Genomic DNA, 25,328 nt, shown 5'->3' on the forward strand with positions numbered 1-25,328 from the left:
TTGGGAGCTGAAGAAGAGACCATAATCTTGCCAACGCTACACAGTTTCAGGTATATTTATGATTTAGACCAGATATGGGCAAATCCAGGCCCCGGAGCCAGATGTGGCTCCTTGGGCTCTTTTCTCAGGCCCTCCTCCCTCACCATCCTAGCCTTTCTTCCCTCCCTCCCTCCCTCCCTCCCTCCCTCCCTCCCTCTTTCCTCCTCCCTTCCCTTCCACCTTTTGTCCTTCCTTCCATCTTTCCTCCCTCCTTCACTCTCTTTCTCCTTCCTTCCTTTTTGTATTGTCTCCCTTCTCTCTCTCTTTCTTTCCTCCCTCCCTCTCTTCATTCATCTCTTCCTTCTCTTTTTCCTTCCTCCTTTCCTCCTGGGGGATGTTTACCTGGGAGAAGAGAAGGTAGAGAGGGAACATGGGAACCATGTTCCTAGATTTAAAAGGGTGTTCCATTGGGGAGGAGGGGGGAAACTGTTTCTGCTGCTCTAGAGACCAGGGCACAAGGGAGCAATGGTTTCAAGTGGCAAGGAAAGAGATTTGACTGAAAAGATTAGGAAACACTTCCTGAGAGTAAGAGGTGTTGGAAAGTTGCTTAGGCTACCTGGGAGTCTGCTTTAGTCTCCTTCTCTGGAGGATTTCTCACAGAGGTTGTCTATTGGGAGTGCTGTGATTGTGCCTTCTTGCATGGCAGGGGGTTGGACTGGATGGCCCTTGGGGGTGTCTTTCAGGTCTAGGCTTCTATATCAGGAGTAGGCAACACAGGGTCTAATGGATACACTTTTTCTCTCCCATCTATCATCTCATCCTTAATGCTTTAAGGATCCAAACATTTCCCGTCTTTCATTTACTTTCTGCCTCCGAAAGAGAAGAGGAAGGGGAGGAAAAGGCAGGGAGGGGACTTGGGGAGAATGCCCTTCCTCCCTGGCCGCCCAGCCCACCATGTGGCCCCCAAGTTAGAAAGTTTGCTCATGCCTGAGTTAGACAAACACGTCTGAGTCAGTTTCAGTATGGATGCCACCACAGAATGTTATTTGTCAGTCAGGTATTTCTTACATTCTGTCTTTGTACACTAAGACTGTTTTGAATTAAAAATATCTTTTAGCCCTGTGTACTGCCCTGCAGTAAAGTTATGGTAATAGACAATAATGAAGTTACTGATTGGTAGCTATTCGCAGGACAACTCTGTGCTATACCAACCAATAAAATACCAACAGTTGCTACTTGACAAATGGTTTTACATCTGGCACAAGGTGATGTACGAGCAACTTTGTCAGATTTGGTTATTAAACAACAGCAAATGTGGGCAGAATTTATTTGTTTTCTGCCAGACACTGAGATAACACCAACCAGGACAATATACAGAGGATTGATTGGGCACTAAAATACTTGCCATGTCTCTTTAAAATTCCATTCACATTTTTTCATAGTTCTGTCTTGCCCTTTTGAATTCAGGACTTGGAAAATGGATGCATCTTTCCTAGAGGTCTCTATCAAGGTAGGCAGCCATTAATAAGTTAAATGTTGTGTCCCATGGGTGTAAGAACTTCTGTTGATTTTTGGCCTTTAGCCTCTGCAAGTATAGGCTAACCACTGTGCTGAACAGAGCTCTCTGGTGTGGTTCAATTACAATAGCTGCATGTGACCTATCAATCACTGATGGTCTGCTTCACTCCTTTTTGCTGAAGAGTGTGCAGTGCATGTTGTTTATCGACTATCTCTTGACTTTTGGGACGGGGGGGGGGGGGGGAATCTGCATTTGAGGTAGCAACACAATAGGTACGGATTTGTATTCTGAGTGTATAATAATAAAGATTTCAGTGTGCATGAAGCTATTAGGAAGTGTGCCAAGTTCATGTATTCTAATAATACATTAAATGAAAATAAGAAGTTTAAAATTGGAATCATCTTCCATAAAATGTAGAACATAAAAAACAGGAGACTTTTGGAATGAGTTTTATCAGTTTTGGTTTCTTCTTTAAATATAGATAGCCTGTATCCTACAACTTTGAAAACTGCTGCTATTTTGATAGTGTTTTGTTTAAAAATGGGACTAGGCATTGTGAGTGTTCCTTAAATGTCAAAGATAGTTTACCTAATTCATATCTCTGGAGACTCAGTGAAATTTACTTTTAAAAGTGTCTTCCTCTGCCATGGTTTTCCTCACTTTCTGTCAAATGAGTACACGTCAAATTAATTGTTTCTATAAATACTTCCATTTAGTGGAGAGATCTTGGCCAGTAGAAGGCAGACATTGTCAGTTTTAGGCTATAACGTTATTCTTGTCTTAGTTAATGAAATTAAGTTACATAGATGTGTATGTGAGATGGAAAGAGAACCATACAGAGAGGGAGGAGGACAGATGGACAGCATGCTAAATCTGATTGATATGGTTGTATTCAAGAAGCTTGAAGTAGATTTTATATGGATCTTTCTGCATGGATTTGAATTGACATGCCAGTTCTGCAAGCCACACCTAACCATCAGCTACTTTTCTACAAGCCTGTGCTTGAACTTTAACAGACTGCAATATACATGGGATGTGACTCTTCTCTGGGATGAGGAAATACAAATGAATGTAAAATGTTTCTATGTTGCCTTTCTGATTCATGTGGACTCCCAAGGCATTTGACACAACAGACATTACTAGTTGTTTGTCTTTTTTATATCTGGTAATAAAACATCAGGTAAAATACACCAGCAAAATGGGCGAGGAATATTCAGCCAATTTGCAAGTCAAAGGATGCCAAAATAATGCAGTATTTCATTATAGCAAAAGGGAAACCGCCAATTGAAACACTGTGACCCAGTGGAGAATTCTAGTGCCATGACAAAGAAGACCTTTTCTTGTGTATTTGTCAACAGTACTTCTCTCAAGTGACCTATATGGATGATGATATAATAAGAAGACTATTCTTTAAGCCAGATACCCATTTTAATAGGAAGAAAGAGCATATGTGCAGAATCTTCCCATATCCCTGTTCAAACAGCTCCTAGTTTCATGCCTTTATTTTCATGCTTATATTAAATGTAGTTAGCAATTAGTTTTATTGCAGAGTACAAATGTAATGGTGATAAAAATGAATGAAGTTCTATGCTTTATGTTAAAGATTAACACGGCCTCCTCTACAACATGTTACAAGCTTGGTAAATGAAGTGAATGCTATAGATCAGAGGTGTCTAACTTGCAGCCATCCAGCTGTTTGGGCATCCAATTCCCAGAAGTTCTAGCCAGCTTGTCTAATGGCCAGGAATCCTGGGAGCTGAAGTCCAAAACACCTGGAGGATTACAAGCTTGATACCACTGCTGTAGATGTAGCATACCTTGATTTCAGCAAGTCCCCCAAACAAGCTAATAAAATATGGGCTAGACATTGCTACTATGATTGATTGAGTCGTTGAACCCAAAGGATGCTTAGCAGTGGCTCCTCTTCATCCTGGAGAGAAATAACCAGTAGGATGCCACATAGTTCTGTCCTGGTCCCAGTGCTAGTCATCATCTTTATAAATAACTTGGAAAATGGAATAGTGGGCATGCTTTCAATTTGCAGATGGCACCAAATTAGCTGGGGCAGGTAACACTCCAGAGGACAGGATCCGATTTCAAATTATTTCAACAGATTAGAGAGTTGGGCTGAAGCTAACAAAATAAATTTCAACAGGGAGAAATGTAAAGTGCTACACTTGGGCATCAAAATGAAATGCACATATATACACCTGGCTTGACAGTAGTACCTGTGAAAGGGTTCTAGGAGTCCTCATAGCCCACAAAATAAACATGCTTCAACAGTGTTAAGTGGCAGCTAAAAAAACAGTGGGTTTTAGGCTGCATCAATATGAATATTCTGTAGAGAATGAGATAAATAATAGTCCAAATCTATTTTGCTTTGGGCAGCTCTCATCTGGAATACTGTATCCAGTTCTGGGCACCACAATTTCAAGGAAGATATTGACAAAGCTACTCCAGGAGAAAGGTGGCATATAAATGCAACAAATATAGAAAACGTGAAAGGTCTGGAAACCAAGCCTTATGAGTTGGAATATTTAGTCTGGCTAAGAAAAAGTTAAGAGATTACATGATAACCATGTTTAAATATTTGAAAGGATACCATACTGAACTTGGAGCAAGGTTGTTTTCTGCAGGTCCAGAGATAAACATGGACCAATAGATTCAAAACACAGAATAAGATATTTCACTGCTTTCACTAGTAGAATACATTGCCTTGGAGAGTGATAGAGTCTCTTTGTTGGGGGGGTGTTAAATAGAGATTTGATAATCATCTGTTGGGAGTGCTTTGATTGTGTATTCTTGCATGACAGAATTATGTTGGACTGGATGAGCCTTGTGGTATCTTCCAACTCTTATTCCAAGATAGTAACCTTCCTTAGTGGGAAGAATGTAATTCCTAAAACTGCCTGGAGCATTACTGAAACCTGCATTTTTTGTAGCCTGTTCCTCAACTCCATTCCTATTTAATCTGCATTAAATCAAGGCGTCAGTTTCCTAGTTAGTTGCTTCCTTGCCATAATTGAAAATCTTTACCAGCAGTCATAATTTCTCTTTATATTAAACCGTTCATTATGTGAGGGGTTCCCCTTTGCTAGGTCAAATTTGCATACATAGCCCCCACCATAGCTACGGAGACATTTTCTCAGTAGCTTTTCAAATATTCTTAAGTAGTTCATTATCTGCACTATAACTCTGCATCCTTACATACCAGAATAATTTTAATAACAATTTTCAACTGTGTTTAACATTTATTCTTTTAACTAGGTACTTTCTTTAGAATTTAGCCAATGATGTGGGGGTTTTTTTCACACTAATTAGAGCAGGGAAAATGCATATGGTCCAGACAATCTAAACATAACAATTACTGGAAGAAGTGAGGAAATACACAGGCACTAACCCACTAGAAGTAATATTTATATACCCATGTGGGATTTGAGCATACCTTTATTTCACGTATGTCTTCTGTTACAAAGCCTAGTGTTTTCTTAATTGTGAGATTTGCATGAGCTTTTCTAGAATTGTGGCACCTACACCTGTATGTTAACTTTTTTAAAAAGCTGTATTTCGTATGCTAGGAAAGAATTTGCATCCCATTCTCCATCCTCAAATTTATTCTCAATGTTTTTTGTTCTTTAAATTGAACAAAATCACAAGCAAAATTGTGCTTTAGGTATGTATTTGACTGCATGTTTTCAATATCTAAAATGCAGCCACATTTGGCTATATTATTCCCTTAGAAGTTGTGTCATTTAGTCATTATTACAAATTACCATTGTTCCCTGGGCTCATTCTATATATGGATTTGTATTTATTTATATCTTGATGCTTTCCTTACATTTTGATAGATTACAACAGTTTCTGGCTGGGATACTTGTTTGACACCCTGGGTTTCTCAGTCCAAACCTATGCCCCATACTATTTAACATGTGAATGAAGAGTTTTTCCAGATCTTACATGACACCAGTATCCTGTTGACATCCTGTTCTCTCCCCCTAACCTTGCCATTTAATTCATGCCTGCACAACTGCAGCCCTCTAGGTGTATGGGACTCTTAACTCCCAGAAACCCTAGCCTACTTATCTGGTGGCCAGGAATTCTGGGTGCCGAAGTGCAAAACACTTGGAGGGCCACAGGTTATGCAGGCCTGATTTAATTTTGAAGAAATTGTTTAAGTGCTAAATTAGTGCCAGTAATGTATAAGGAGAACATTTTTGAAGCTCATTCCAGACAAGGTAGACATGTTCCCGCTTAGCTAAAATCAGGTAATAAGAATTTAGCCTGTACTGGATAGAATTATCCTGAAAATTCAGGTTTCCTGCTTATCTGTGCTCCTTTATTGGGACCGGGTACCCGTTTTAGCTGTTTCTGAAGAATAGACCATTCTTGGAGATGTCTGATCTGACCACAGTAAAATAGGACTTTTACTATAATGCATTCTGTATGAGACTGACTGCCTTTGGAAATGTTTCACAAAAATCTACAGATACAACATACTTCAGCCATACTGCTGGCAAGATACAGGATACAGGAATGACAAAAGCTCCATGTTATAATTTCTCTGGTTATGATGTAAAGGTGTGTATTGTTTGGGTCCAGACTATAAAAAACCTCTCTTCCCTTACGATTCTGCTTAGAATTTGAAATCTTAATCCCAACACCTTATGAGACTAGATTGGTATACACAGATGTCTAGAAGTTCTCTTGTTGGATCACCCAAACTGCAGAATTCCCTTCTAAGGGAAGTTGGACTGGCTCCATTTGTTTTGTGCTTTGAGCAAGTGTGGCTTTGGCTGCTTTCAACTGCTATAATTGTTTGTTTTAAAATTATTTTTAGAACTATTTTAAATTGCTTTTTAATGATCTTAAAGTGCATTTGAATTTATTGTTTCAAATGGTTTTTACTTGCTGTATATCATGGAGGCCCTGGTGGGGTAGGAGGTAATATATAAATACAAATACTTTAAATAAATAAGGTGAGGGGTTAAAAGAGAGCATTCTGCCCATCAAAGGCACCAGGTCCCCTCTGATCTCAGAAGCCAAACAGGGTCGGTCCTGATTAGTACTTCGATGGGAGTTCCCCAATGAATACCAGTGGCTGTAGGCAATATCTCAGCAGAAGGAACTGGCAAATCCACCCCTGAATATTCCTTGCCTAGGGCCCCCCAGTGGCGCAATGGGTTAAACCGCTGAGCTGCTGAAGTTGCTGATCGAAAGGTTGGCAGATTGAATCTGGGGAGCGGGGTGAGCGCCCTCTGTTAGGCCAAGTTTCTGCCAACCTAGCAGTTCGAAAACATGCAAATATGGGTAGATCAATAGGTATTGGTTCTGTTGGAAGGTAACGGCGCTCCATGCAATCATGCTGGCCACATGACATAGGTGTCTACGGACAATGCCGGCTCTTCGGCTTAGAAATGGAGATGAGCACCAACCTCCAGATTGGACACGACTGGACTTAATGTCAGGGGAAACCTTTACCTAGAGAAACCCTCTTAAAATCATGTGGTCATCATGAGCTGAAAGGTGATTGGAACATGCACACAAGATTGGAAATGATCTTCAACAGGAAAATAGGTTGATTCCTCTTTTTTTCTTTCCTTCCTTCCTTTTCTTCCACCAGCTGGCAAAGACCTTTTATTCAGATGGGTCATTGTCTGATTGCTGTGGAAAGGTCTTCCAATGAAGATGTTGTACTTACCACTGCTTAAGGTGTTAACTGCTTTCTAAACTTCTAATTAAATGTGCTTTTCCAGCAACATCTATAGTGAAAGTTTACATAACCAACAAATGTGATTCATGGCAAGTCATATTAGAAGATGGCTCTCCAAATGTTTAAACTGTGTTGGATGAGGCATTCCTCAGAGGTTTTTTGGGGGATCCTTTTCAATAAAGGAACCAAGTAGTTTCCAACTTGAAGCTAAGTAATTGTGCAAACTACTCAGATGCAAATAAAAACTATAAGTCTTTAAATGCAATTTTCCTGCTTCTTGGCAGGGTTGGACTGGATGGCCCACAAGGTTTCTTCAAGTTCAGTGATTCTATGATTCTAAGTGGCCTTTCTCATTTGTGAGTTTGACTTTTGCAGATTTGATTATTCACAGATTTCACTAATACATTCTCTGAAGGAATCTCTGTTTCCCAGCACGAAGTTGAATGTAGAGTTGTGTTGGATACTTAGAGATTCCGGGAGATAACACTCCATTAGACATTTGTATGTCCTCTGTGTTTCTATGGTCTACTTCCACTGGAGGACTTAAATATTCCTAGAGAGGTGTTTTCTCAAACTAAAAAATTGTGTGTGTAGGGAGTATTTGTGGTTTTTTTTTTTCATTTTTGCAGTGGTACTGAGGCACTATCCTCAACAAATGTGAAGGATCCAGTGTATATCTTTCCAGTTATTTGATTCCATCAGTGATCAACCCAAGTAGCTTACAAATGCACTTACTAGGGAAAAAATGGAGTGATCTCTATTTAGATGTCTTTTAAAAGAACTTGTTATTTGTGAAAGAAAGTTGTGACCGCTGCTAAATACAGCCTTTGCATTCGGAAGCAGTGTACTACAGTGGATGTCATGATAGATTCTACATGACATATGAAGTAGTATTATTTTGTCATTTCTGAGCGAGCTGCTGATTTCTTGAGTTCTAGTATTTGGAGATAAAATTCCCAGCATCCTTTATGACTTGATAAATGTTAACGAAACCTCTTTAAAACATTCTACTTTGGTTTCTCATGAACTTAAAAAGGTAGTTTAGTAGAGAAGGTGCCTAGGCACTGTTCATTATCGCTCTGCTGTGCCCCTGGCAGAATCAGGAGAAGAAATACAAGGCAGTTGGTATAATGTTTGTAAAATGTTCCAGATTACACTTTCTTAAATTACTAACACTGATCTAAAATTTGCTGTACTAGTGCTGGGAAAGGCTATATGACAGTGTCACGAATTGTAGCACCTTAACATGTGAAATGCCAGTTCTGTTGTGGCATTTATGTTATCATAGCAGACAACTGTGGCACCGTAATGACTTAGTTATGCAACTGTATAGATATTTTAATGACTTTCCTGGAGTGATAACAATTTGTGGAGTAGACAATACTACTGTTAAGTGGATTTTGTAATGGTTAAGTGACCAAACCCAAAGAGTGCTCACTAATGGTTCCTCTTCATCCTGGAAAGAAGTGACTAGTGTAATGCCTCAAGATTCTGTCCTAGGCCCAATTCTTCTTCAACATCTTGATTAATGACCTGGATGAAGATTGGGGGGGGGGGGTGTGCTGATCAGGTTTACAGATGACACCAAATTGAGAGTTAGCTAATCCACCCTTCCTTGGAAGCTTTTAAACAGAGGCTGGATGACCATTTGTCAGGGTACTTTTAGTGTGCTTTTTCTGCATGGCAAGGAGTTGGACTAGATGGCCCATATGCTCTCTTTTAACTCTATTATTCTATAATTCCAGAAGACATGATCAGAATTCAAAATTACCTTGACAGGTTAGAGAGCAGGGTACTTCACTTAGGCAGAATAAATGAAATGCATAGATACAGAATGGGTGATGCCTGGCTCGACAACAGTACATGTGAAAAAGATATTAGAGTCTTTGTTGACAAAAAAATTGAACATGAAACAACAGTGTGATGCAGCAGCTAAAAAAGCCAATGGAATTGTGGGCTATTTCGAGGGAAGTAATGGTGCCCCTCTATTCCGCTTTGGTCAGATCTCACCTGGAATACTGTGTTCAGTTCTGGTCATCACAATTTAAGAGAGATACTGACAAGCTGGAAGGTGTCCAGAGGAGGACGACTTAAACGATGAGTCTGGAGACCATGCCCTATGAAGAGCGTCTTATGTTTAGCCTGCAGAAGAGAAGGTTGAGAAGGAGACACAATAGCTGCAGTATATTTAAATATTTGAAAGGATGGCATAAGGAAGAGGGAGCAGACTTGTTTTCTGCTGCTCTGGAGACTAGGACTCAGAACAAATGGGTTCAAATTACAGGAAAGGAGATTCCACCTGAACATTAGGAGGAACTTCCTGACTGTGAGAGCTATTCAACAATATAACTCTTTGGCTTGAAGTGTGGTGGAAGCTCCTTCCTTGAAGGCTTTTAAACAGGATGGATGGCCGTCTGTCAGGGGTGCTTTGATTGTGCTTTTCCTTCATGCCAGGGGGTTGGACTAGATGGCCCATGCAGTCTCTTCCAGCTCTATGATTTTATGTAGATTTCACCTTTTAAAGTACATTTTGCATTGTTTGATTGATGTTTTTGTTTTGTTTAAGCTGTCGTTCTGAACTGAAGCAAAAACTGAATGTTCAGACCCAACTGGAAAGGAGCTGCTATGTGTTGAGTCCACATTCAACAAGTTACCTGTTGACTTATGTGCCTTTTATAGGGTTTTCTTTAGCAATAATCTTCTGTGATCTCAAGGTTATTTATTTGTCTATCATATCAGGAATGAACCAACAATGTAGTTATAATGTATTTAAAAATACAAAGTTTAAAAACTTGCAGCATGTCAAGGTAGCGTACTTAGCTCTCACTCCCATTTTCTCTTTGCAACACACCTGTGAAATAACCTAAGTTTAGAGAAGCTGACCCAAATGGCGAGGTACATTTCATGGCTCAACCAGGACTTCAAACTGAGTCCTTTTCCACACTGCCCCTATATCCCAGGATCTGATCCCAGATTATCTCATCCCAGATTATCTGGAATTCTGGGATCAAGTCCTGGGATATAGGGTAGTGTAGAAGGACCCTAGGTCTCTAAAATCCCAACCCAATACTAACTCTACGATTTATTATTTATTTATTTAAAACATTTCTATTCCGCCCTTCTCACCCCGAAGGGGACTCAGGGCGGAGCACAGTATATCAGCAGGAAACATTCAATGCCAGAACATAAATAAACTGTAAGCAAACATAAACACTAAAATCAATTATCCCATGTTAAAACCAACTGTTAGAACTATACCTTGGATTAAGACCCCCCCCCCCCCCGGCCCCAAACTCACATCCATATATAAGAAGACTTTCTGATGGTAAGACTTTTTGACTGTGGAATATCCTGCCTTGGAACGTGATGGAGTCTCTTTTTCTATATGTTTGTAAACATTTTGAGAGTACTTCTATTATGTGTTCCTGCATGGCAGGGATTGAACTGGTTGGCTCTTGTGGTTTCTTCCAATGCCATGAATTTCTGGCAGCAGAAATCCTCAAATGCTGGTAGATTTGGTGCGGCAATGATTTTTTTTTATAAGTGTATGTTGACAGGGAGATCAGTTTCTGAAGCCATTTTAGCAAAAGCACAACTTTGGAAAGGAGACTGCATTTCATCTCTCCTCTGTTCAGATTGTATCTCCAAGAAGGATACAGTCAGCCTCCACTAATACTTTTTACTTCCTATTTTTTTGCGTCTATTATTAAACTTGCCTAGCACGTCGACATCATATTTTTGTTTATAGTCCTTACATTAGTATGTATTAGAATATTGCCTTAATATCTTACACATTTTTACCTTCAGTCATAGATCCTGGTAAGAGTAGTTATGTGAAAGAGATTTTGTAAATATGTGTGCTTAGCATTTGCAATCGCACGTAACAGTATTAGTGTATGAAATTGCATTATATTTTGATCCCAAAATCTTATATGTTCCTTAAAATAATTTATTTAGTATAGGTTGAAAGAGGATAGATCATTGAATGAACCAGGACAAATTTAGGTATGATTTCTTTAAAAGGCACACATGTTTTTGACTACCATGTAATGTTAATTACAAAGTAAGTGATATATAAATGTATCCTTCCCCTATGAACCACCTTGGAGATTAAGAATGTCTGGGGAGGCCCTGCTTTTGGTCCTGCCTTCTTCACGGGTGTGACTGGTTGGGATGAGAGACAGGGCCTTCTCAGTGGTGGCCCCTCGGCTGTGGAACTCCCTCCCCAGTGAGATTAGAGGAGCACCCTCCCTCCTGGACTTCAAAAGGAAAGTGAAAGCATGGCTTTGGGATTAAGCCTTTGGAGAATAGTGCAGTGCAATAACAGATATGGAATATGTGAACGGCCCTGGACTAAGATTATGGATGGTGTGGTTTTAATATTGAATGTAAATGTTTAATGTGTATTAATTTTAATTTTTATATTATTAGAATTGTATGTTGTTCTAAGGCATTGAATAATTGCCTATATGTTAGCTGCCTTGCGTCCCCTTTGGGGTTGATAACATTGATTGTTTCAGTATCCAGTTTAATATAATCCCAAATTACACTTTTATGTTGTAAGATGTCTACTCTAATATTTGTTCTGTATGTCATTTACTGTTTTATCTTTAAAGTAGATTACCTTTTTGTGAGTATAGAATGAGAGGTTAATTCACACATAACTAGGTATCGGTAATCCTGTGTAGTGTTCTGTTTTGAAATGTATTATGTAAACAACTCAATTTCTCCTTGACCAACCCACACCTATGTGATATAATGATCAAACAATGAATTCTTTGTAAAGAATAGTTCAAATGAATTCTGGTAAATTTAAAAGAAAGCTTCCTTGAAAAATAACCAGGGCCTAAAGAATATAGGTGCGTTGCTGAATCATACCAAGGTCCAACATTTTGTTTCAAAAGTAGTCAATGGAAGGTATATCTACACTATAGAATCAATTCAGCATGACACTACTTAATGCTATGGAATCATGGGAGTTGCAGTTTTACAAGGTCTTTACCCTTTTCTGCTAAAGAGCACTGGTGCCTCATCAAACTACAAATCATAGGATTACATAGCATTGAGCCATGTCAGTTGAAGTGGTACCAAACTGTATTAATTCTTCAGTGTAGGTGCATTTTCAGATACCTCTGGGAAGCTCACAAGCAATACCTGAGTGCAGTAACACTCTGTCATGTTTCCTTTCAACTGGTAAGAAGAGGTAAACTGCTGAAGGTAGTATGCTTTACTATAGTTGTCAGAAACTTGTTAAGAGATTGATGACAAGGGCACATTATACAGAAACATCACTACTTACATTGCGATTATATCCCAGACTTAATTACTTATTTTTTGTGTGCATCTTACAATAAGGAGAAAAGTCAATTGTTTTAGATCCTGGATCAAAGTTCTAGTATGATCAGAAAATTAGTTATAATTTTCAAACATATTTGAATAAGTTTAATATAATCTATACTTTCAGACCTTTGAAAGAAGAATGTCTTTGTGGTAGAGTGTGTGTGTATGTGTGCACGCATATAGACAGAAGGGGAGAGTTCAAATGCTTTAATTTGTGTTGGGCAAGGCACAAAGCAAATAGCAGCATGTGCACAAGGTTTACACTTTTAGTGTGAATGCATTTCAAAAAAGAAATTGGAACTAATGCTTCCGTCAAATGCTACTGAACTAGAAAATGATAGTGAATCTGGATCTTTGATGTTGAACTTACTGGTGTAATCTTTGAAAATCCATATACTCTGAAAAATCCTACTACCCTAGCGAAATTAATATGTGAAAGTTCACTATCTTTTTTGTCACAATACACTTTGGAGGTTTGGGCTTGTGTTTTCAAACAGCAGTCTAGGCATTCATTTACTAATGATGAATGGAAGTACAAGGGAGCTGGCAAATGTATACGCTTAATGCACGGTGACAGCCACACAGAAAGCTCTTTTCATTTGCAGCTTTTAGAGTCATTTTAAGTTGGCCCGGTTAGCCAATCAGCTTTCTCATTCCTGCTGACATCACTAACTAGCCAGTTCCCTCCAGCTGCAGAGAGCTTCAGTTTCTTTTTTTTAAAACTAAAATGGAGGCTGGTTTCTTGCCTTAAGGAGTGCACTGCTTTCCTGCTGAAGTCTAGATGTTGACATGTAATAAAACTGGCAGCAGGATGGTGGTGGACGCAGCCAATTCGAACGGGCCCTTCCAGCCCGTGGCCCTTCTACATATCCGAGGTGAGTTATTTGTGTTTGAATGGATTGTTTCCCTCTGTGACTAGCTAATGAAAGGCTATTGTGATTCTCAGATACGGAAAGCAGGAAGTCCTTTGTAGCAGAATCCATTTTTGTTCTGATGCAGATTTATTAAAGTTGCAAAACGCAGGCAGCAGTGTTGCTGTGAAATGTTGAGAGATTTACAAATAAGCGGAGCTGCTTGCATCGATAAACGGGTTTTGCTGCTTTCTCTCCTACTGTTCCCCTCCCCCTTTCAAGCTTTACTGATGTCAAAGGATGTGAAGTCACTACCCCAGAAAGGTGTTTTCTGTAGGGTGGAGGGAACCAGATGCCAGGCACTTCAGTTGCAATGCAGTTATTTCAGAAAATTGTCCTTCTTTGTAGCAATAAGCAAAAGGGGAAGAAAGGGTTTTTGCATGTACATCATGGTTTCTCTACAGTTGCAGTGTGGGCTGTAACCAGAAAGGAAAGCAACTGTAGGATACCTTCCATTTTATTATAAAAGATGCCAACTGTATAAAGCATCTTCAGTCATGCCTCTTGAAAGATATCACACAGATTAAAGCAAAACCAGTTTATATATCTTTCTGACCATTGTAGATATCTGTTAATATATGTGTATTTACAGTCATGGTAAATATAAAAGGGCAGAAATATATACTGTTATTACATTTTTAGAAGCTGTATGGTATGTTAAGTGACTAGTAGTTTCACTACGTTTTTGCTAACTTCCCATATCTAGGATAACTTCCCATTTGCTAGATAAAAATCTTTGTGTAATTGATGGTATCTTCTAAAACAGCCTTTCTCATGCTTTTTAACTGGAACAGATCATTGAAGTAATTTTCAGGTATCAGGGAACTCTGGCATAAAATAATAATTATTACGATTATTATTATTATTATTATTATTATTATTATTATTATTATTTGAAACACAACCAGATGAATCCACAGCAGACACTCTGCTGGCTGTTGAATTGAATCACACTTATTATTATTATTATTATTATTATTATTATTGTATAGCTGAAAAATGGAGAGTTTTTAACCACACTTTTTCACAAAATCCCTAGTGACCTCTTGCAGAACCCTAGAGCTTTAAGGAACCCTGGTTGAGAAATCCTGGCCTAAAGCAATCAAGCATTGTCAGAGAAATCAATTGTCTCATTTTCTTTGAATATGTAATCCTTATACGTTCATAATATTGTTCATAGCATAACATCCCAGTTTCTTTTCCTCCCAGTTTGAATAGCAAAGTAATTGAACTGTTATCTTCACTCATTTCCTTTCTCATGTTCTTGGTGTATTCCGAATTGATAGAGAAAAAATCTTAAAGTAATTGGATTTAGGAATTATTTCTTTCCAGAATAAATTTTAGAAGGTATTCTCTTGCATATTTGATATTAAATTATATACTACTAGAATAAAGAATGCAAGGGAATTTTATCTTTTTCTTGCATTTTCCTCTCCATGGTTTAATTTTTTTATTGTGTTGACAGAGAGAAAGGGTTGTGTTTGTGTTGATTGTAAGTACTGTGAATTTTTAAACAGCAAAAGTAGCATCAGCAATTAATGCCATGTTTGAAACATATAGTTAAAGTGATTTTTGTGTAAGCCCCTTGAATTTAGAGTGCTTCACTATATTTTGAAAGAATAAAACCATAATATTTTGCCCAGAAAGGATATATTTATGCTCCTTCCATGGTGATTATCAAAATCTTAAATTGTGATAGTCTGTAATAGAGACCAAATGCCCACATCACATATGCCACTTAGCTTAATCTATCCTAATAATAAATAATTCAAGCTACAACAGTTTGACTAAAAGTGAGCCTTCTGAACACTCTGAATGATCAAACTACTCACTTCTGTGTACTGTTTTCCCTACATTTTTATACATTACTTTTCTCTTGAAATAGATTTTTTTTATTTTCTAATATGTTTAAGTCATAGTGTTAATGAAAATAAAAACACATCTGCATGGCTCTTGTGATCTCTTCCAACTCTATGATTTTATGATTCGGTTCTATAATTCTACATGAAATGCTCCCATTCCATAGGTGGCTCTTGCATACCAGTATGAGTAAGTATGCATTATGAGTAAGCAGCCCAGATGACTATTTTTAAATTCAAATCACACTACTCACAATGTGATTCCCCTATTATTGTTAGCTGCTAGAACTGTTTTCGACTTATCTGTATTTTAATGAAGACTAACACAGGCCACCCCCATTGTTCCCTAAGCAAATCATTCCCCTTTTCTGTCTGCAATTGCTTAACTACCTCTAAATAAGGCTCTAGTACAGTGGTTCTCAATCTTCCTAATGCCATGACCCCTTAATACAGTTCCTCATGTTGTGGTGACCCCCAGCCATAACATTATTTCCATTGCTACTTCATAACTGTCATTTTGCTACTGTTATGAATTGTAATGTAAATATCTGATATGCAGGATGTATTTTCATTTGCTGGACCAAATTTGGAACAAATATCTGATACGCCCAAATTTGAATACTGGTGCAGTTGGGGGGGGGGGGGGGGATTGGTTTTATCATTTGGGAGTTGTTGGCATTTATAGTTAACCTACAATCAAAGAGCATTTTGAACTCCACCAATGATGGAATTGAACCAAACTTAGTACACAGAACTCCCATGACCAACAGAAAATACTGGGTTTGGTGGGCATTGACCTTGGGTTTTGGAGTTGTAGTTCACCTACATCCCGAGAGCACTGTGGACTCAAACAATGATGGATCCGGACTAAACTTGGCACAAACACTCAATATTCCCAAATGTAAACACTGGTGGAGTTTGGGGGAAATGGACCTTGACTTTTGGGAGTTGTAGTTGCTGGGATTTATAGTTCACCTACAATCAAAGAGCATTCTGAACTCCACCAAGGATGGAATTGGGCTAAACTTCCCACACAGAACCCCCATGACCAAGAGAAATATTGTATTTCCTGATTGTCTTTGGCGACCCCTCTGACATCCCCCTTGCGACCCCTCCAGGGGTCCCAACCCCCAGGTTGAGAAACGCTGCTCTAGTAGATTCCCATTGCTCAGAGCAGATTTGTGGGATGTAGGCATGGGAGGGATAGGTTAACCCTTCTGTTATTCTGTCAGTAGACATCCAGGGATTTCATCCACAGCTTCCAGTTCTAGTTATCCCACAAGTCGGTTTTTCTGCTCTAGCCATGCAGTATCTTACTTCTCAAATTTTCAGCATAAGGTAAATGTGTTTATTATGTCTCCTTTCTATACATTTAATTGGGTAGATACTTTCTCCAAAAGAAGTGATGCATAAGAGATTTCCACCATAGATATTAACACCAAATTTCTTCTTTATTGTACTTCTTTTTATCCCCCCCCCCCCAATATACCAATATACTCAATATTTTAAAACGTTCCACAGTCTTGCAACCAGTTGCCAACCATTTTTTAAAACTAGAGCAGCATGGTGCACAAAGATTTCTGTGGTCTCGTGTATTACTTTGTAAGCAGAATTATTTAAAAACTCTTCTGCTGCGGTTGGTTTCAGTAGGAATGAGTACAAATACTTGTATAAGTACCATGATCCTTATTCTACATTTAAGATTACTGAGAATTGAATCTGCTGGCAAAATTGTTGGTATTGGAATAGATGTGCAGGTGTATGTGGTGAGTCTTTACTAGGACTTTAGGAGAACAGAATTCAGAGTAGATGGAAAGAGAAGAGGAAGATTTTAAATTTTTTGCCACATAGTCCCATGCTTTTGTGAAACACCTCCATGGAAGATGTTTCAGCAGCTAGACAGGCCAGTGATTAGATTAGACTCCAAACTAATGACATTGCTAAGTGTACCTTTTTAACTTTCTCTAGACCACATCAGCTCTAGTTTCTGATACAGAACATTTACCATGGTCAGCGACAGGGAAGGAGTGGCAGGCGGCACGGAAGGAGTGAAAATAAAAAATAAATAAAGAGGAAGAAAGCTTGCAGACCAGATTTTTGTTCTCACGGCCCACAGGTTAAGAACCACTGCTTTAGATTGTATATGATCTTTTTTTGCCCTTTTCCACTTCCAGATATTTTGTTAAAACTTTCCTGATTTTTTCTTTTTCACATTCAGCTTCAGGTGTATGAAAACTATTTCATTTTCTTGGTCTGGCGAAAGTAACAATCTGCTAAATGTCAGTTGGTTTCTGATTTCTTTGTAAATATAACTGTCCTATTTATCTCCCCCCAAAGATTGTTTATACCTAGAACATTATTTCCATTAGCAAAAATAGACAGTAGAATTCATACAAATGCAAAGAATTTCCTTAAACAGGAACTGGAATAAGCACAGTATCTTCTTAAAGGAATGTTATGGATTGTACCACAACAGTTATCATGAGTTGTTAAAATTAGCCATCATGCCCATTTATCATTTTTTTCTTTAAAAAATAATTAAGAAATACAGCTCACAGGAGAAAGGTAAACTGGAAAGGGGCAAAAAGCCAGGTCGGTTTTTTGATAATCCAAATATGGGTTATATTCTGCCACTGAAAGGGAACCTAATAATTGCCTGTAATAGTAAGGATACAAGAACTTTCCAGAGATGATAGAAAGTTAGAAAAACCACATGGCATTTACTAAATAGATAAGATAGGTACCTGCCATGCACCCAAGATAATAAGTGCCACTCATACCTAGCCATGCTGTGAAAAAGGTGAAACATTTTGAATGACAATACCATGATTTTACATTAATTATGTCTGATTATAGCAACCTTAAATGATAATATTGAGAGTTTCAAATGATAAGATTTAGGTGTGGAACATATTTTGAAAGGGTGGAGTCAGAAGTTGGGAGGGAAGGTCTGACTTTCAGCTTCTCATGCTGTGACAGCCAATGCTTCATCCATACAGGAGCTGGACTTTAAAAAGGTTCCAATCAGTTGTACTGAGAGGTTATAATAATACGATGATTGCTGCATTGGGGCAGGGGGGGGCTTAATGAGATTTCTGGGGGGGGGGGGGCTTTGATCCTGCCTAGTTTTACCTTACGCTTCCTGGAATAGTACGCAAACATTCCCCACAAGACTTGTACCTCTTGGAGTAAAGGGTCCTAAATCCTATCTGCACTGGCTTCTAGTATGTACAGTTGGGGGGGGGGGGGGAGTATTTAGTCAAATACCAATTATACAGTTTCTCCCACTTAAAAAGATGAGAGAGGCCTGTAATTGACATCATAGGTAGACCCAAACTATGAGAGAAAAGATGAGAAAACACATCCATAAAATCACATTGTCTGATTTTTAACGAATTTATTTGCAAATTACGGTGGAAAATAAGTATTTGGTCCATAACAAAAATTCATCTCAATATTTTATTATATGTCCTTTATTGGCAATGACAGAGATCAAACGTTTTCTGTAAATCCTCACAAGGTTGGCACACAGTGTTGCTGGTATGTTGACCCATTCCTCCATGTAGATTTCCTCAAAAGCAGTGATGTTTTAGGGCTGTCACTGGGCAACATGGACTTTAAACTCCCTCCAAAGGTTTTCTATGGGGTTGAGATCTGGAGACTGGTTAGGCCACTCCAGGACCTTGAAATGGTTATCGGAGTGGCCTGGACTATAATTGTGAATAACGTGGTTTTATAGTAGTAATTTTAATGTTATATATGTTTTGATGTTTTCTAATTTCATTTTTTAATTTTTAATTGAAATGTTTATTTAATTGGATATTGTTTTTAAGGCATTTAATTATTTCCTATGCTGTAAGCTGCCGTGAGTCCCCTTCGGGGTCGAGAAAGGCGGGATATAAATATAGCAAATAAATAAATAAATTGACATTCATTAAAAATTGGCTATCATAGTTGCTGTAAACATGGCATAATGTTTTGGATATGTTTATCACTTCACTTATTCAGTTCTATGAAATAATGACTAGAAGTCTCACTTTGTTTATGCATATACAGCATTCAGTTCACTATTAGAAGCAGTATTATGACTAAATAAGAAGTGGAGTATGTGTTCACTAGGCTTGGACCCGAATCAGTTTGAACAAAAATGGTTTGTAATACCCGGGCGTCTGTTTTGTATAATTTCCGAAAATGGAACTGGGAGGAGGGTGCCGCAAAGCCTGGCAAAACGGATTAAGGGAGCCGGATTTTATCGGTTACTAGAGAGGATGCAGTTAAATCTGCACTATACCCGAGGCAGGGGTATTCTGTGGGGCTTCTGGAGAAGATGGGTTTATTGCAGCGTCTTTTTCTCTCTCCGCTAGCAGCAGCGTCCGTTCATGTCTCTTTGAAAAGTTTTCTAATCTCCTCTTCCAGAGAGGGCCCTGCTGAGAATTCGCTTTTCCAGCAGCACTTGCATGGGGCAGGCATTGAAAAGTGTCTTAATTCCTCTCGGAGCATGATGGGAGTTGAAGTTTTTCTCTTTCTTTTTTCTCGGCCAATAAAAAGCCTGGTTGTGTCCATGCTCTGATTGGCTGAGAATGGACACAACTGGTGACTACAATTCCCAGAACCCTCTCTTGTGGTTTGTCTTATTTTTTAAAAAATGTTTCCCAATATGTAGCCAAGAGGCCGAATCGCTACTGAATGAAGATGGCAATACCTCTCCCCATTTGAGTAACTTCGCAGAGTAAACAGAATAAGGGGTCAGCCAACAGTAGACCCCAAAATGGCATTGTGCTGGCCACAGAGTAGCCATGAACAAGAATAGCAAAATCAGGGATTTTTCAGCACCACTAGTAGACAAGCTATTTGAACATTTTCTTCAGGCTAGCTCATATTGTAATTGTACACAGAAACATGTTGTTAAGCAAATTTCAGCTTCTTCTGTACTTCAAGAAAACTAATATTGTGCTCATGGATCCTCTTCTAGACAGTGTTCCCAAGCTTGCGTCACTCCATCTCAAACAAGCGGGTTGCGACTTGCCACTCTATCAGTGACAAGATAGAACTTTTCAAACATGTATACTACCTGCTCTCAAAGTGAATAAATATGCATGGACTGAAAAAAGCCAGCACACTGTTTTATTGTTTGAGAAGGATTTTCTGGTGAACGTGGTATATTGTGTATTTTGGCTGAGGCAAAAAAAAACCCATAGACCATTATGCAAAAAAACAAAACAAAAAAACGCACTTAAAAAAACTTGCTAACTTTTTGTTGTTGATTGTTTTTCATCCAAAAAAGCATGACTGCACAAAAGATAGTGTGTAAAATAAGATGCACAAATCTATTATCAGAAATGTTTATTGTTACCTGTTGTGAACATTACATTTTTTGCCATGCTTTGATTGACCAATAGTGTATTTTTTTTAGAAGTGTAGCTGCTTTGCCTCAGTCTTCTATTCTTTGAGCATTTCATCTGTTTTTATTTAAGTTTTGTTGTGACCCATTGACAACAATGTTTCTTATGCTTGAAATTTGAGGGACACAGCTGTACCCAGTTCATGCCCTCAAGTACCATATTTGCAACAGAATCTGCCATTGCGATCCTAGTATTGTTCACTCCAAATATTTAATTTTCCTTAAAAATAATTTTTTCATCTCTTTTCTGAGTACACAGGAGTAGTATTGTCATCTTACTATTTACCTGCAGATGTCCTTTTAATTGCATGTAATTTCGGTCGTCATATTTGATAAACATTTTGGGGTAGGATAGCCATGGATCTTTAGATAAATGTAGGTCTTTTTTCTTTCTTATAGAATTCTGTTAACTCTCACAAATACATATTGTGGTATATGTTTTGACCATTTCTATATAAATAAAAATGTAATGTCCGTTTGTGGGATTAACATAACTCAAGAAACACTGGACGAATTGACATGAAATTTGGAGACAATACACCTATCAGGCCAACAAGTTACCATCAATCATAAAAACATTGAAAAACACAGCAGAAGACACTTAAAAAGCCAAAAAAAAATACCATACACACACACACATGCAAACACACACACATATATACACATGTACACAAAATATACACACACATACCCACAGAAAACACATATACACAGACTGGGCCTCAGCAATGTGTGGCAGGAGACAGTTTATTAATATATTCCTGAACATCAGAATGGCCAATTGTCAGGGGCTGAAAGGTCACATCATCCCCTGCAGGACCTTCTATAACCACAGCCCATTTTGTTTTTGTTTTTTTGTCTTTGTTTTCTTATTTTTTTCCAAAACAAGATATGCGAGTCTTATCAAAAGCCTTTGTTGTTACTTGTTGTGTGGAGCGTTAAGTGATTTCTAGCTTAGGGTGGTCTTAAAGCTAACCTATCACAGGGTTTCCTTGCAGGATTACTTCAGATAGGATTTACCTTGGTCTTCCCTTGAAGCTGAGAAAGTAGAGGCAGCTCCCAAGTTTCAAACAAGATAAGTTATCTTGGTTTGTTCTTAAGTTGAATTTGTTTGTAAGTTGGGACAGGTCCAGCAAAAAGTGCACTCTTTGTAATGTGTCCAATAAGGTTCACATTATTGTTCCTGTGTAATTAGAATCTCTTTTTAAACAATACTTGCTGACTGAAAGGTCGCAGGTTCGAAACCAGGGAGTGGGGTGAGCTCCTGATGTCAGGCTCAGCTTCTGCCAACCTAGCAGTTTGAAAATATGCAAATGTGAGTAGATCAATAAGTACCACTCTAATGGGAAGGTAACGGTACTCCATGCAGTCATACCGGCTACATGACCTTGAAGGTGTTCAACCCCCAGAGACAGACACGACTTAATGTCAGGAAAAAACCTTGCCTTTAACCTTTACCTTAAAAAAACACAAAAGCTTCCAAGCAATGGAAAGGAAAACCATAGAAATTGATAACTCTTCCCTCAAGGAGACTCTCCTGTTTATCCTGCCCCAGCTTCCTTGGGATGTAATTATGTTTGGAATGAATGCAGCTTAACACCACTTTAATTGCCCTGGTTCATTGCTATGTAATTCTGGGAGACAGAGTTTTGGAGCACTATACTCCTGACCTCACAATCGTGTTAACAAAACAAAGTATGGATTGTCGATGTTGCAATCTCAGGTGACAGCAGGATTGGAGAGAAACAACTGGAAAAACTGACACGATATGAGTATTTAAAAATCGCACTGCAAAGCCTCTGGCACAAGCCAGTCATGGTGGTCCCAGTGGTGATCGGCACACTGGGTGCAGTGCCTAAAGACCTTGGCCTGCACTTAAACACAATCGGCGCTGACAAAATTACCATCTGCCAGCTGCAGAAAGCCACTTTACTGGGATCTGCATGCATCAGTCACTGATACATCACACAGTCCTAGACACTTGGGAAATGTCCAACGGGTGATCCACTACAACAGCCAGCAGAGTGTCTGTTGTGGACTCATCTTGTTGTGTTTCAAATAATAATAATATCACCTTTCTTGATGCTCTGATTGTACCTTAAGCTTTCTTAAATCTGTCCCTTTATATTGTGTGTGTGTGTTGGGGGGGGGGGGTATAGGCTCAGGCTTCTTGTATGAGAGAAGGAGCACGCACACAGAGCAGCCACAAGAAAAATACAGGAGTCAAAGAGATGAACAACAAACAACTTAAATGGGCTCAGAGGGGTCCCTTCACTAAACCAAACCAATATTTTCATAACCCCCAAAAATGCCCTTTCACAACCTTCCCCCACCCATCCTCACTGCCCTAGCAAAATATTTTGAAAATATTTTGAAAAAGGACAAATATATTAAACTAAGAAAATGTGATTAAATTGCTAAAGGAAAGGAATTGAGGCAAAAAGCAATTCAAAGCAGTGACAATGAGAGATGCAACTTCGCCCCGGTATTTAGACCAGCTTGACTAAACGACACATGAGCAGCTTCTTCTGATTTGCTCAGACATTAGGGCTCACAGGAAAGCCCACGTGTGCTGCTGCTACTCCACTCTCCATGTGTAGTCGAAAGAAATGAAAGCGACCATTTTTAGCCACTGTGTGTTTGTTGCGGTTGAAAAAAACATGGCCACATTGCCCATGCCGTTACGAGCGATCTTGTGCCCAAATCATCTGGAACCTGTTTTGAAAAACGGAACGGTGCACAGCCCTAGCAGAGAGATACATGGGAAACAACAGGAGAAAATAGCAATTTCCAAGGCAAAAGATATTTGCATAAAGGTTTCATTGTGTTTTGTAATATTGCAATGAGTAAAGGGCATGAATTTATGCTGGATGATGCAGGTGGCAAAGAAACCAGTCAGGTGGGGTTGATGTCAGTGAATGGGAGAAGAGGATTTTGGGAAAAGGCTGAAAGGTTTGGTTTTAAACATATTAAGCATGAGACAATGACTAAAGTATTAAAGTGGAAATATCAGAGGGGCTCCTAGAGAAGCAGAACTGGATAGGAGGAGAATGTTGTAATCGGTATGAACATAGTATTGAAAATAATGATATGTGACAGTGTATAGAGAGAGAACAGCAGAATGCTATTTTTTACCTTTCATGCTGATATTGCATAGTCCAAGTAAAGGATATATTTTACAATCACTGAAAATTCTGATATATGTATATACAATGATCTGAACATTTACTACATGAGTAGCTTTGCTGATGGGTATTATTTCCATGTATATTATATGTTTAGGTTTGTTTATTCTTAGCTGGCTGTGTTTTTCATATATTACAGCTAGGGACTATAAAATGTATCACCTATGACTTGCTGTGCCATGCAAGTATTCTGTGCTCCATGAAAGAGATTCGCATTGTGGCCATACAGCAGCCTCTCACAGGTGATCATAGTCCAGGAAGCTCAGCTATCTAGTGATGCTTATAGCCCTGCTTGTGCTCCTTCTCTCTTATTATTTCAATTAACTGAGACCTCTACAGCAAAAATATGGAACTTTTTCTATAATGTTACTAAAGAGATAATAAAATGACAAGTCAAAAAAGCTACCATATGCTTTCTAGCTTTGAGGAATTGAAAGAACAAATATGCAGACCATCTGTTCAGGTACAAATAGCAATGTGGTATGGATATGGTTGCTAAAATGTTTTTATCTCACTGCTCCCTTTTTTTTAGTTTTGAACTGGAGATCTAAAATTTGATTATTTGTTTGATCAAGTAACATAACAATAGCATCAATAATTTTGTTTGATGGGCTTCATATTTTATTTCTTCTAGCAAAAATAGTTTTCACTCAGTGCCTTCTTCAAAATTTCTATAAGAAGTCACTGACCTGGATAAATGGCCTCTGTGCTTAGCGGTGTTTCGCCCAGGGTGGTTTGCTTGTCACATACTTTACAGATAAATGTGTAGTTAGTTAAATTTGAAGGTTGCTAGTTTATAGTGTTCCTGAAAATATGGAAGTGTCTACAAGATTTGACCTGTGCCTATCCTGATTGGTTCAAAGGCATTTAAAGAACATTTGTGTTTCCTGATAGTGATAATTAATGGTGGATCAGTTCTTCTGGAGAACAATAACGTTCCTTAGAGAGGAAGCATGCTTCTGTGATAAAATGGTTTATCTTTTTTTAAAAAGTGTAATGTAATGAGTAAGCACGCCAAGTCTCTTTCCCCTTGTAGGTATAGCCACCATGTTCATTGGTTTTTCAATTCATATATATACAAGAGACATCCTCACTGTTCTTTATGTGCTATAAATCTATCAATACCACCCTAATCTCTGTACTGGAAATCTATAAAATGATCCTGATTAGGAAGTTTGCTGTAGTTTCAGGCACTTGTACATTGTGGGGTGCTTTTGGTTGTTTGGGGCTATTCTAAAATTCTGAGTTTGAAATTAAGTATAATACACTGAGCTTTGTAAACTTGATAATTGATCTTTGTCTCCAGCCAAATAGAAATACTAGGTTTACAGAACCAATAACAATACGGTTGTGTCTTATCTATTCCGCAGTATAGCAGTATTTTCTTAATCAAGGATTATTTGCATATATCTTTTCCTGAAATA

At 38.5% G+C, this 25,328-nt stretch overlaps 1 protein-coding gene across 5 annotated transcripts in view; it reads left to right on the forward strand.

Moving 5' to 3' along the window:
* Positions 1–25,328, forward strand: part of PPP2R5C (protein phosphatase 2 regulatory subunit B'gamma) — an 89,138-nt gene that overhangs the window by 22,359 nt on the left and 41,451 nt on the right. For 2 of the 5 annotated variants that reach the window (XM_060755230.2, XM_060755239.2), the window contains exon 1: positions 13,239–13,423. The exons of the other annotated variants lie outside the window; for them this stretch is intronic. In XM_060755230.2, the coding sequence (XP_060611213.1) occupies positions 13,330–13,423 (94 nt within the window). In that variant the 5' untranslated portion in view covers positions 13,239–13,329. Of the gene's footprint in view, positions 1–13,238; positions 13,424–25,328 lie in introns of those variants that run through there. 5 annotated transcript variants of the gene reach the window in all.

This window comes from Anolis sagrei, chromosome 1, assembly GCF_037176765.1.
Source record: "Anolis sagrei isolate rAnoSag1 chromosome 1, rAnoSag1.mat, whole genome shotgun sequence".
NCBI lineage: Eukaryota > Metazoa > Chordata > Lepidosauria > Squamata > Dactyloidae > Anolis > Anolis sagrei.